At 46.4% G+C, this 13,781-nt stretch overlaps 1 protein-coding gene across 3 annotated transcripts in view; it reads left to right on the forward strand.

The window, feature by feature from the left end:
• Positions 1 to 11,468, forward strand: part of SPATA13 (spermatogenesis associated 13) — a 78,269-nt gene extending 66,801 nt beyond the window's left edge. For all 3 annotated transcript variants that reach the window (XM_063102071.1, XM_063102072.1, XM_063102073.1), the window contains 5 exons: positions 1,343 to 1,575; positions 4,569 to 4,698; positions 6,483 to 6,855; positions 9,399 to 9,473; positions 11,293 to 11,468. In XM_063102071.1, the coding sequence (XP_062958141.1) occupies positions 1,343 to 1,575; positions 4,569 to 4,698; positions 6,483 to 6,855; positions 9,399 to 9,473; positions 11,293 to 11,468 (987 nt within the window). The remainder of the gene's footprint in view (positions 1 to 1,342; positions 1,576 to 4,568; positions 4,699 to 6,482; positions 6,856 to 9,398; positions 9,474 to 11,292) is intronic.
• The last annotated feature ends 2,313 nt before the right edge of the window (positions 11,469 to 13,781 follow it).

Raw genomic sequence — 13,781 nt, forward strand, 5'->3', positions numbered from 1 at the left:
TAAAGATTTCAGAGGAAGAAGGTTTTACCCAGCCAAAATGGACAGGAAATAGTAATAGCAATAATAATGACAATGCCAGCAACACCGCCTCCTTCACTTCTTGGGTGTGGGGCCCACTGCCTTCTAGAGGTGGGGACGGGAGCCCGTCCTCTGGGGTGGGTAGATTTGAAATAGCTGAGTGTAATGTTTTGGTGGTGATGCATGTGGGAAGATTAGCTTTGAAGGTGCCCTGGGCATGTTCCAGACATTGTCAAACACCTGTGTGGCCAGGGCACAAGGTTCCTGTAGAGGAGCAATAAGGGAGAAGCTGGCAGCCGGCTCAGGGCTGGCTGAACAGGTCGAAGTGGACATTTTTGAGGAACAACTGACCAGACTGGCTGTTAGCAACAAAGAAAAAGCAGCAGTCAGAACTGCCTGCAGGGTTTTGCGTCTCAAAGAATTAACAGGTGGATGGGGAAATCTGTTTTCTAGGAAAACAGGAGCTTGCATCAGGCAGGGTGAGCAGGAGCAGCCCGGGTGGGGGGGCAGGGCGTGTGCAGGAAGAAGGCGGCTCTGGAGAGGGCGCAGCTGCAGCTGCGTGAGGGCAGGCCGCAGTCAGGGCGAGGAGCGGCGCCAGGCACTGGCCTCGGAGGGCGGAGGAAGCGGGGGAGCCCATGACACAGGAGGAGGGACAGGGAGTCCAGGAGAAGGGCAGATGGTAGGTGGAGGAGGATGGCAGCAGCCTTGAAAGGAGAAGGGGCACGAGCCAGAGGCCTTAAAGTGCGAGGTGGGGGCCAGACCCGAGGGAGGTGAGGAGGAGACTGACGGGGGAGGCGGTGCAGGCACCACATGGCACCTCTCTGTCAAGGGGCTTATCAGTGAGAAAAAAGAGCACAGGCGGGAGAGAGTTGGGCTTTGCAACAGCACCTTCCTCTTCTAAAAAAAAATTTTTTTTTAATAAATAAATAAAAATAATTTAAAAAAAACAAAAAAATACCCAGCACCTTCCTCTTCTCTGCTGTTTGAACATCAGATCAGAGGTGGGGGTGGGGGGAGCAGCCCGAGGTCCCTGCTCCTTCCACCTTTTGGGGTGTGTACAAAGCGGGCTTGAATGGGCCCAGGTCCTAAGTCGCAGGCAACCCCTCCCTCCTCCTCCAGAGCCTGGGGAAGTGCCCTTCCTGCAGAGAAAATTCTGGCTTATTGTCCAGGCACAGAAAGCATTGCAGAGCAGCGTGGGGCGCGATGATGTCACGACCTGTACTTGCTGTAGTACCTCTTCCTCCTTTCCAGGAGTGTCCCTTAGATAGAGCAGGGTTGCTAGCTGTCCTTGTCACCTGACTACGCTGTGCTCTCCCCTTCCCAGCAAGAGGGCTTTGCTATCTACTCCGAGTACTGCAACAACCACCCGGGTGCCTGTGTGGAGCTCTCCACGCTCATGAAGCAGGGCAAGTACAGACACTTCTTCGAGGCCTGCCGCCTGCTGCAGCAGATGATCGACATCGCCATCGACGGGTTCCTCCTCACGCCCGTGCAGAAGATCTGTAAATACCCTCTGCAGCTGGCCGAGCTGCTCAAGTACACCACGCAGGAGCACAGGTGAGGGCCAGCCCCCAGGCGTCCACCGGTGCTCTCCCTGTAGATAGCAGTGACAGGTGGACCCAAGTGTCGGACTTCACACTTGCAGTTAGCTCTATGGAAAAAATTTTCCAAGTGTTTAGAACGTTTATGATTGTTAACTGTTGAAATAGGGTAATTGAAGAGGCTCCAGAAATTCCTAGAGATATGAAAACACAGGGTAATTCTTAAACTGTGTCATGAGAGCATGGGGATTTTTACTGTATTTGTTTTTCCTTATAATTCACATATATTTTATAAATATTCCTTTGCAGCTACTCAGTACTTAATAAAACAATTTTTAAGAGAAATAGACCAGTGTGAATACAGTCTCAGAAACATATTCTTCCTCTCTATACTCCTTAAAGTGCTTCACAGCAGCTCACTCTCAGAGCAGTTATTATTTAATTATTTACTGCCACAAAAGGCTACTGTACAGAAGCAGGAGGATGAGACAGAAGTTTGAACCACGAGAGGGTAGGGAATGTCAGGGGATGGAGCAGGACGCGGGGGTCAGTGGAAGATGCGCGTCTTCCTGAGCTCTGAGCCCTTGCCTGTTGCCTGGGCACGGTCTGTCTGCAGCTCTTCTCCCCGCTGCCCTCTCCTATGAGCACAGGGCATTTCCATGATTACCTGAATGCTCCATCCCCCTTTTGGGCTTACTTTGTGCCTAACTAAGCTCTTCTTGTTACCACACACTTGTCCTGAACAACAGCAACAAAATACACACACACACTCTCTCTCTGTTTTCTGTCTTGATTGTTTCTGGATTATCTCAGGTCCTTGTTCTCTAGCTATATGGTCTCTTCTGGGGGATCCAAAAAGTTACTCCTGCAAACTGTCATTCTCCTGCATGCACAGAAGCCTTGCTGTGGTCATACGTGAGATATACCACGCGTTCAGTGTTGGAATGGGCACACCCATCTTCCCTGACATAGGAAGATGTCCCCACAGCGCCCATCTATTTGGTGCCTTGAGGTAGCAGTACTTCATTAATTGTTCCTGTTCTCGCCTGGCTACAATGGAATGCCAATGGGGACATGGCAGTTATGGGGCACCTACTGTGTGTAGGCTCCATGGTTCTAGGATAAGGCTTACTGTTTGAGGTGAGAATCACACCCCCGAGGTCCATGTCACTAGTGCAGAGCACTTTCAGCTGCACCCACAACTCCAAAAAGGGTCTTGATGAGTCCCAGTGAGAAGAGAGAGAGGGAAGGACTGTACCCAAAGGAAGTTTCTGTGGCAAACCTCAGCAGTTCTGGGTTTTAACAACTAAATATCACCCTGTAGGGAGTGGGGAAGGATCATTCTCTTGTTCTGTCTGTCTCAACTCCTGGGAGACACCAGGCTTGAAAGGGCGACATTTGCACATTTGGATTGAAAGGTTACTGAACAATAGACCCTAGGCATGGGTGTTCACTTAAAGAATTAGGACTAAAGGAATAAGAGAAAAGAGTTTATCTAAGATAAAAGAAAAGAGAACTATATATTTTTTTCTTTTTCTGGTGAAAAAATCAGAAAAGTTCAGTGGAAAAAAATAGGAAAGTCAAGAGCCACAGATTTGAAAATGTGTTTTAAAAAGAATGAAAAGGCATCACGATAAGGAGGCAGAGGAAATAAGAGAACCTAGAAGCAAAAACTGCTTGAAAGATGGGCAAGCAGCAGCCTACGCTGCCTTCCGAGGTGGGAAGGCTGTGGCCCACGGCCCGCATTCCTCTTCTGTATTGATTGTTTCTCTTTTAAGGGCATTTTTCAGCCTGAGCACTTACTCTGAGATTTTGGCTATTTCAAAAAGAAAATCTTTTAAAGGAAATGACAAAAAGCCCATTTCCTTGTCTTAAGTAAACAAAACAAATTCTAAAAAGACATTACATTCTGCTGCTTTTCCAGCAGCGTACAGAAAAACTCACTTTGCACCTTTCTTCATTGCCCTCTCGTGTGGTTTTTGTTGCTACTTCCTGCTTTGCTTCTGTGCGTGAAGAGGCCTGTCTAGACAGCGGGTCTGCTGGGGGGCAGTGCCCAGAGCCTTCCCAGGAGCTGAGTTTGTGTTTGGTAAATAGGCAATAGAATCTGCTTTCAAGGCTTTTTTCCCTGGCTGTACTGAGGAATCTAATTTAGTCCAGCTGAGATCCAGTGGCTCTGTCTGTCCTGCAAGTCACCACAGGAAAGTAAAAAATTCAGCGTGTTAGCTGGATGATTGGCTTACATGTCCCCAAATTATTAATGCTGAACAGAACCTGAATGTAAAACTTTCAGATACCAGACATGCTCTGTTCCAGCCTGTGTGTAGATTAGAATTATAGTTTCAGTTTTTCCAGTACCTACAGATTTAGAGGACTTGGGGACAGGGGCCTGCTGGGGCCAACATTTTAGCTTGATGTGATCCAGCAAATGAAAAGCACCAGAAATGAGGATCTGTTTGCGAAGCAAATCCCATATTAGCATTTACATAACTCACCACTTCAGACCTCTGTGGCTTGTGTCCTCTGGTGTCCTTTCCTGAACTGTGTAAAAGATGAGACTCAGAGCAAATAATTACTGTACTCGTGAAAGCAGTTAGTGATTTTTAAAGTACTTTATGTAGCAAAACTGGTTATATCAGAGTGAAAGCAGAGACTGAAAGTAATAAAGACTGTTCTTTCTATTATTTCTTCTTTATTAATCAAAATAATCCATTGTCACTGTGACTAAAACTTATTTCTTGTGGCATTTACTTTCCACTCATTGGGATTTCTGGGAAATGAATGAAAACGTTCTTATTCCAGAGAATTCTGAATTGTACTCGGTCAGCTCCCTTAACCTCTGCAGACTGTGGTCTATTCATGGGGGAACAAGAAAAAGGAAACAATGGTATTATTTAAATACCGCTTTGTCTAAAGGACCAGTACAGGAATCGGAAATTGAGCGCCTTATTTTGTCAGTGTTCATTTGCGAGTTGTGTCTTATATGGTTAAAATTAACCTCCCGTTTTGCAGTGACTACAGCAACATAAAGGCAGCTTACGAGGCCATGAAGAACGTGGCATGTTTGATCAATGAGCGCAAACGCAGGCTGGAGAGCATAGACAAGATCGCACGCTGGCAAGTGTCCGTTGTGGGCTGGGAGGTGAGTGGCCCCCACCACGTGAGCAGACGCTGCCTTCCATCCAGTGATTACGTGCTCTGGTGTATCCTATGATTGGTACTTTATGTTCTTGACTTTAACAGTATATGTACCATTAATGGTAATATGTATCCTGAAGCATGTTGCTAACTTTAACAATCAACTACTTGACACCCCATGTCCACGAAGAAATAAAATCTGAAGAGGGTTTGTGATTAATTTATTGCTCAGCCTCTGTCTCTGCTGATAGAGAGTAAGCTCCCAGGGACCAGCAAGAGGATGTCTCAAATGCAGTCACAAGATGTGGTGGTGTAGGAGCCTGGGGGACTCGGGAGGAACCTGCTATGTTTGGGTCCTGTATGATCTGCGCAAAATGGATTTTTTCATCTAGAAGTTGGGGAGGAAAACTTTACCTACCTCATAGGCTACTGTGAGCATTATTTAAGACAGTACAAATAATATTGCTTGATGTAGCCTATAATAATAGTCCAACAAATACACACAATTATGTATGTATTTATAAAAACAACAATGACAGTAGCTAGCACCTGTAGTGCGTTGACCACGTCTGGCCCTGGTCTAAGCCGTTTGCATATATGAACTCATTTAATTCTCTCAACAGTGCTATGAGCAGGTACTGTTATCATACCCATTTAGCAGATGGGAAGCCGAAGCACAGAAAGATTAGGTAGCTTGCTCAGGGCCACATAGCTAGAAAGTGGCAGAGCTGGCTTCAGAATTCATACCCGCAACCTCTTTGCTGTACCGCTTTGTTAGGATCAACATTCAGGTTGTTTTTAGACGAAGTAAGATCCACCCTAAATCCATTAGTTGTAACTGGTCAGACTCATTCTCCCAGAAGATTGAGAAAGTTTGGAGGAGAAGTTAGTTTTTAACTGAAGTAGGTTATAGTGGTGAAAGTTGGGGAGAAATATTTATATTTCAGGGGCCTTATAGAATTTTGGAGCTTGGATGGTATCTCAGAGATCACTGAGTCCAACTCCCTTATTTCATAAGTGAAGAATCTAGGGCACAGAATTGGTCTAAGCAAGTAAACAGAGGAACTATTTCGGGGTCAAGCTCTTCTGCCTCCAAAAAATATTGTGTATGACTGGGATTATGGGAGAATAAAACTTATAAAACAGGCCAGTGTCACACCAAATACCATAAGGTAACACTGAATTATATCCAACTTAAGTATTATAGAAGTGTGTTTTTCTTTCTGATCATGGATTCTGAAATTTAGGAGATAATGTATTGTCAGGAGTTTACTAATTTCTTGCTGGCTGTGTGCTGTCTAGCCTTTTGTTTCCAAGACCCTAAAATAGTTATCATAAACCAGAGAGCTTCTGTACACCTGACTCAGAAGCCTCAAGAGTGTGCAGCACTGCGCTCCCATTCCTTAAAACCTCCTCAGTCCTCCCGTACTCTCAGAGGGCCAGTCTTGGTCAGCTGCCATTTAAGAGCTTGACTGGATTCCATCAGTTCAGCGTGCTTTTCACCAGAGGTTTCAGGTAAGGAAGACACATCAGACCAGAGCTATTGTAACATTTCTCATTGAGTGGGAAGAGAGGAAAGAAATTTCACACACAAAGAGAACAATAAACCAAGATTTAAATGGCCTCTGAGGCCCTGCCCACCTGTGAACCGGGGCAGGCAGTGGGTGGTCTCAGGTAACTGGAAAATCCGAGAAAGATTGTGTGTGAGGGGCCTCTTCTGGATCCTGACACCTGAAGAGATCAGAATTGGAAAATAGGGAAGTCAAGAGTGTGTTTTCATCTTTCCAGGGACTGGATATTTTAGACCGAAGCTCAGAGTTGATTCATTCTGGGGAATTGACCAAAATCACAAAGCAAGGCAGGAGCCAGCAACGGGTGTTCTTCCTGTTTGACCACCAGCTGGTGTCCTGCAAGAAGGACCTGCTGCGCAGGGACATGCTCTACTACAAGGGCCGGACAGACATGGATGAGATGGAGCTCGTGGACCTGGAGGACGGGAGGGACAAGGACTGGAACCTCAGCCTGAAAAATGCCTTCAAGCTCGTCAGTAGGACCACGGATGAGGTTCATCTGTTTTGTGCCAAAAAACAAGAAGACAAGGCAAGGTGGCTGCAGGCCTGTGTGGACGAAAGGAGGCGGGTGCAGGAGGACCGGGAGATGGGTGAGCCGCCTGGCCCGCTGGCCTTTGCCTCTGCTTTCCAACCTCAACCTCCAGCCCCCCGCCATGCCTGCCCTCTCCCCACAAGCTAAATCCCACCACTGAGAAAAGAGAAGGGATTTGCAAATCTTAAGTACTTTCGAACTTGCTTACACATGGGCCAGGCCAGATATAGTTCCTACGGGTAACAGTTATTCAGTATTAATTAACCCTGTGCCAGATACAAGTGTACCTCAAAACGTTTGTGTGAAAATAGAATTAAAAGATAATATGACTATTTCCACGGACTTTTTGAAGTACCCTCATACTCTGCTGCACGTTTGTAGAGATTGTCTTACTGAATTTCTATGATGTGGTTTACTATTATCATACCCATTTTACAGATGAGAAAATTGAGGTTTAAGGAACTGGCTCATTCTTACAGCCTGGCCGAGTAGGATTTAAAACCAGCTCAGTGTGACCCCAGAGTCTGAAGCACACTATGGTGACTCTCACCAAGGCCATCAGAAATATCACGATTCCCATGGTTTTCCCTTGAGCTGTGCCTTTGCAAATCACTTTAAATTTATGTTGTTGCCACAGCTGATTCAGCCCCAGCACCTCTGCCTGCGTGTGTCCACTTCTCTCTCACCCATGAAACTAAGGACCATCCATCATACATTGCAATTAAGGCAACGCTCCCTCACGCTCAGTATTACACTGGTGCTTCAGTTTGTCTGCCCAGCGTCTGCTGACCTGGAGGTATTAGCCCTGTGAGATGGAGGCTGCTGTGCCTGGCATTGCCCACGGTGGTGTGGGTGAGGGCAGTACCCACGGCCTCTAGCACATGAGGGTTTTGGGCACAGATTATTGAATGGAAGTCTGGGTGCCTTAAGCATGAGATGGAATGAAGGATAATTATCTCTGCAGCTGAAGTGAGCCAGACTTCAAAGGCCGTGTGGTCCAGTATGGGGAGCAGGTGTCTCCTCCCATCCTCGCCTGCTGCTCTGCTGTGAGGGAAACTAGAATGAAAACCAGGAGGGGCTTTCTTGGTCCTCCCCATGTTGGACAGAACCAGCCATGGTTTTAGGCTTGGCTGTGGATTTTGCTCTCACCCATGGGAGGTTCCGTGGGATCTTATATTAGACTTGGAAGGGATTTACAAGTCGGTTAGGCTGACCTGCCGTCAGAAGCAGGAATCTCCTCAGAAATACTCTCAACAGGTGTTTGGACCATTGTAATGACATGGAGCTCACCACCTCCCAGGTGGTCCTTCCACTGATTGTCAGGGTGTCCTTTAGACCAAGAGGAAATCTGACTGCCATCAAGTGCCATATATTGGTGCTGACACTAGGGCCCCATTGGAATAAAGCTAATCACTGTCATACTCAAGATGTTTCAGATATTTGCAGATGACAGTTACTAAAATGGAAAATGACAAAGCTACCTATCTTAGTTTTACCCATCACGTGACGTTGTCTAGTGCAGGGGCGTCCTAAACACTTTTCAACTCTGCCATTCCGCAGAAAAGGGAGTGGCCTGATTATCCCTTTGCTGTGCAATGTTTCCCCGTACCTAGCGTCCAAAGACATGAATGAATAGATGAACAAATGACTGAATGAACGGGGCATTCCTGAGCCATTAAGCTGTGAACTGGGTGAGTGTGGGATAGAACAGGACCCAGGCCCTTGCTGGAATGCTGTGCTGGTCTCAGTGCCCGATACACGGTGTGTGGGCAGATGCTGCAGATACTGCAGACTAGGATGGAGAGGTCCACGCCCCAAGATGGCCATGGAGGGCCAGGAGGCGTGAGGGGCCCAGGGACCAGTGTGGGGAGCCAGTGAGATGTCAGGACTAGGCAGGAACAGATGTTGGGCAAATGAAGGAGTCCAGGCTGGGGGTGCGGAGCATATCAGGGCGAGGTGAGTCCCAGGGCATGACTTAGGAGTGTGAGTAGCAGGGGCGGTCCCACATCAGCTCCAGGAGGAATGCTGCCCGCTGGAAGGCAGGACCCAGCACCTGCCACCTGTCTCCTCTCCAGTTTGCCAGGGCTGCACAGTTGCACCCAGCTCGCCCGCTGCATGCAGACAGAACCACTCTGTGCAGCTGGGGTACAAGTCCAGTTCCCATTACTCAGGTGGTACCTTTGAGGACAGTCACTGACTCACATAGCTCTCACAGCCTGGAGGTGAACAGGCCCTGGGGCCCTTTGGCTTTGACTTCTCCTCCCAGGGCCCCATACTTTAGGGTTATAATCAGGGTGATCCTGTGTGAACATTTGCCCAGAGTGTCTGGCTTTACACAGATAGTCTGTGCTTCACTACTAACAGCACCCCATTTCACTCTTAACCCCAGGTTTGGAGGACAATTTTGTGGCCACCCTAGTGATAATCCTTATGAATTCTCCTTTTCCAGTCTTTTCAACTGCTCAAGGTCCCTTGAGGATTAAGCTTCTTTGTTTCAGGTTATGATGACTACTTCAGCACTAATACGGGTTGTGGTGCAAGTTTTATTATGGAATGATTTCACTTGTTCTGAATATATCTCACATTTGTTTCTAAATTTAGGAATGGAAATTTCTGATAGTCAAAAGAAACTTGCCATGTTAAATGCTCAAAAGGCAGGACATGGAAAGTCAAAAGGTAAGTTTTGGAGAAGCCTTATCTCCTTAGTGTGTGTATCAGTATTGCAATGAAAGTGGGGGAGCGCACACCGTTGTTAGCCTGTGACCAATGCTGAGTGACGAAGAGGAGTGTGAGTTAAACGCAAAACGATAGATTCAGGAAAATGGGCAGTTGGAGATAAGCTGCATTAGGTTTTGAGTGAGTTATCAGTGTTTGATCCCATTTGAACATGGGCATATAAGACCTGTTTTGAGGCAGGACTCGAGGATTGCAGGTTGTGGACCTTTGGTCCCACGCACACCTCTGCTCCTCTCCCTCCTGAGGAGAGGGCACCCTCTCCACCAGGTGACGCAGGCCACCAGCATGAGGCAGACCAAGGTCTCCTGAGGAGGAAATCTCCAGCCCCAAATTGAAGGTTGGCTACATTCTAGTTTAGGTAAGAAAAGTGATCTGAAAGTTCAGTTTATCAGGCAGTGAGTTAAACAAGAGACACATGAGCTTTTTGGAGCAGGGATCCCCACCCTTGGTGCACATTACAGTTACCTGGGCAGCGATGTGTAGGCAACATACCCAGGGGCCCTCATGTGCAAACAGATTTTTCAACAGTGCAGTTAATACAAATGATCAGGCCTAATAGAAATTAAATAATAAGGATTTTTATTGCAAAAATACGTGCTGTATTCTTAGAATCTTTATTAAGATTGAATTTGTACTCTGAGAGAGATTTCCCTGTGAAATTTATCACACTCAGAATTTTCCTAACTGAAAATGCAAATACAAAAACCAATTAAGTCCCAGGACCGTGATAGGTCATCAACTAGTGGGCCGAGAAGAATTCATTACCAAGGACACTTAGCATTCCCCTGCGTCTCTGTGCAGGTACAGGTACAGATTGTTTCCCCACCAAGTTGTAAAGATCTCCGAGGCGGGCAATACATTTTATTCTTTTTTTTTCCCATCTCCACTTGTACTGGCAGGTGACTAGTAAATATCAGTATGTTAGAATTTATTAGGTTCTGTCGTATCTTCTAAGAGTCACTTGCACAGCAACTAGGTGCCCGGAGAATGGGGCAACCACTAACATTTTTGGGCAATCACATGTGGGGCCCCTGACAGGGGTTATCCTCTTCCATCCTCCCTGTCACTCTGTGAGATAAGGAAAGCCTTATGCTGAGTCAGGGGTGGGGGTGGCTTCTCAACCAAGTCCTGTCTGCTTCCCAAACCCATCCACTTCCATCATATCATGCTGACTTGCACAGATTTAAAATGCCTACAGTAATGAAACAGTTTTGATTAAAGCAATTAGTATTGGGGCACTGTTCTAAACACTTTACTTATATTAACTCTTTAAATTCTCATAACAATCCAGAAGGTACTATTATCCCCATTTTAGAGATTAGGGAACTGAGGCACAGAGAAATCAAGCAATTTTTGAAATAATTCAATCTTGTAAGTGGCAGAGTAAGATTTGGTCGGGGCAGTACAAGTGCCAGGCTTCCATTTAGAGCATTTTATTGCTTCTCCTCTCAACTCTCAGTCCATCTCTGATTCCTCCACTTACTGCTGTGTGACTGTAGGTGATTCACATGAACTCCCTGCATTTCGGTTCCTGTCCCTGTCAATGTGGCATAATGGTGCCTTCTCTGGAGCGGTTTTGGGAGGATTCAGAGAGATGACCTGTGTCAAGCTCCACAGTATCGAGCATAAGAATTATTTCTTAGGATAGCTATTAGATGTTATTTTGGTTAATGTGAATTAAGAATTAGCTAAGAACGTCAAGTTTTGGCTACCAAATGACTCTCGGTCCATGTTCCATCTCTCTCCCCTTCTGCGCTAGGCTATAGCAGCTGCCCTGTGGCCCTGCCACACCAGAGCCTGCATCCCATCCACCAGCGCCACGTCACCGTGCCCACCAGCATCCCCCAGCAGCAGGTCTTTGCCCTGGCAGAACCCAGGAAGAAGCCCTCACTCTTCTGGCACACCTTCAATAAGCTCACCCCTTTCAGGAAATGACAACGGAGGCCTCACAACCCTGAGGTGACTACAAAGAGGAGAACCGGTCTTGTTTCTTCTCTGCGAAATCCAAGGAAAGTTTCTTGGACCCAGTGCCAAAAACTTCTTTTTGGGTATCAGTGAAAGAGAGGACTTGGACTCACTGTCAGTCTTCAGAGACCCAGCTGCCTTCGTGGGAGGGAGGAGTAAGTCACGATGTGCCACTTTGTCCTGCACAAGAAGCCCCTGTGACCTGCTCTAAGGTGGCCTGGACTTGGAGACCAATGTCATGCCAAAATCAAACTCTGAGGCCGAGTCCCCACGGGCATCGCCAGTGAAGAGCATGCCCCTGCTGCGATTCCGGACGTGGGATGCCAGGAGCACTCCTTTTCCTATGGAATGACTGGATTAGAGGATCACTCTAGCCTGTGGTTTTGAAGGGAAGCCACTTGATAGAGATGGAGTTGGTGTGACACTGCCTCTCCCTGGCACATGTCTACTCACACCTAGAAGGTGAGCTCTGACTCCCTTCTGTAGCATTGGGGGCACGCAGCTGCCAGCGGTAGTGCAGGCTTCCTCTCCCTGCAAGCTAAGGGGAGAAAACACCGTGCATCACCACCTGGCGGCATGGTCTCCAGGGCAGAGTGACTTAGCATTCTGAAGACACTACACTTGCAAGGCAAGAGCGGGGAAAGCCTGCTGTATGCTGGGCTTGTCCTTCTCAATCCAGGTCATCTCCCGCTTGTGTGCCTGTGTAACTCCACAAGCAGAAGTCATATCTTGCACACACATCATGACCTGAGAAACTGCTGTTTAGACAAATGTTTGAATATAAAAGCCTATTCATTGTAATTTTTATGATAAAGTAAATATGAAAATGCATGGGTTGGAAGGCATCCTTCAAGAGTATCCCAGTGTTTCCAGCAGCTGTTGCTGACATCCTCATCGATGAAATGACAAAGACATGCACATTCCACGGAGAACACATGAGGGACGGAGCATCCCTGCCTTCTGGGATTTGAAGCCACCTCGTCATGTAAACCCAAAGCAGTCATGCATAACCATGCCCTCAGTCACATGCCAACAGGTTTCTGGAGATTACTCTTTATAAAAGATCTCAACAAAATATCTAGGCTCAGAGATAGCAGTCTTTTTGAGTGAAGGCCACACAGGCTGATACCTACAGATAATCTTTTCTTTGTGTTGTAAATTTTGATGAAAGGTAACTCTTAAAGATGTGTGGAGAAGACAGGCTCTGCGAGAGAGATGCCACTTTAATCAGTGCATTGGATGGCAGGCATCCTGTTAGACAGCTTGTGAATTTCTGTTCGAGAAGCTCATTTTTGTGCGCTACTCTTGCAAACTTTTTTTTTTTCTAATAGGCCCATGCTTGAGAATAAACAAATCTGTAATGTGAAAGACAAAGTTGTAATCTTAGGTTTCCAAGCATATGTTCCTCCGTTCTCCCCAGCCTTCCCCCATATCCAGAGCTGTCTTGAAGGAAGTGACGTCATGCATCAAGAAAACAGCCCTGGACCTCTCCAGGGGCGCATGGAGCATTCTGTGACTATTTGTGACCCTGCTATGCCACCTTGGCGAGTGTGCTTGTAGGCAGCGCTGCTGAGAGGTTGCAGTGCCCCCTGGCTAACAGCCACCCGGTTGCTTCTGTGGCCCTTCACACTTGTGTCCTGGATAGAAACTGCTCTTGTTCCATGAGGAAGATTCTCTGGAGAGCTGTGGCCTTGTGCATACAAGTGTCGCGTAGGTGTGTGTATGTGTTTCCTTCTTGAAGAGTCAACTTTAGTTGCATTTATATAACTGATCTTTTTACTAACAAAATGGACTGATATATTTTGGGAACTAAATATACTCTTCTTGGACTCCTCAGCAATAACTGTAGGAGTCTGTGCTAAATAGAGTTGTTTGTATGTACAGCAATTTTGAAGTTTTTTTTTTTTTTTTTAATGTAATATAAGAGAATTACTTTAAGGAAATAAAGAGAATAATTTGCTTTTGTTACATTTTCAGTGAGGATTCAGTTTAAGTAAAGAGTCACTCAGAGGTCTTCCATTTCCTGATATTTACTCATGGGTAATGAAGAAATGCTTTAAGTTTTGTAACCAGTCCTAATTTATTTCTCTGCGGAGCCCTCAGTTCCGGTTGCCACCTACCTCCATGGACTTCCTGAGAATCATGAATACCAGGACATGTTTTTATTAAGTTAGGTTCAAGTCAAGTCCTGGGGTTTCCCCAGTCAGTTTGATACAGAATCATTTGATCAAATATCTGTCCTAGGTAGATTCTACTTGAATTTTCAGTTGATTTTTTTTTTTT

Source organism: Cynocephalus volans, chromosome 7 (assembly GCF_027409185.1).
Source record: "Cynocephalus volans isolate mCynVol1 chromosome 7, mCynVol1.pri, whole genome shotgun sequence".
Classification (NCBI taxonomy): Eukaryota; Metazoa; Chordata; class Mammalia; order Dermoptera; family Cynocephalidae; genus Cynocephalus; species Cynocephalus volans.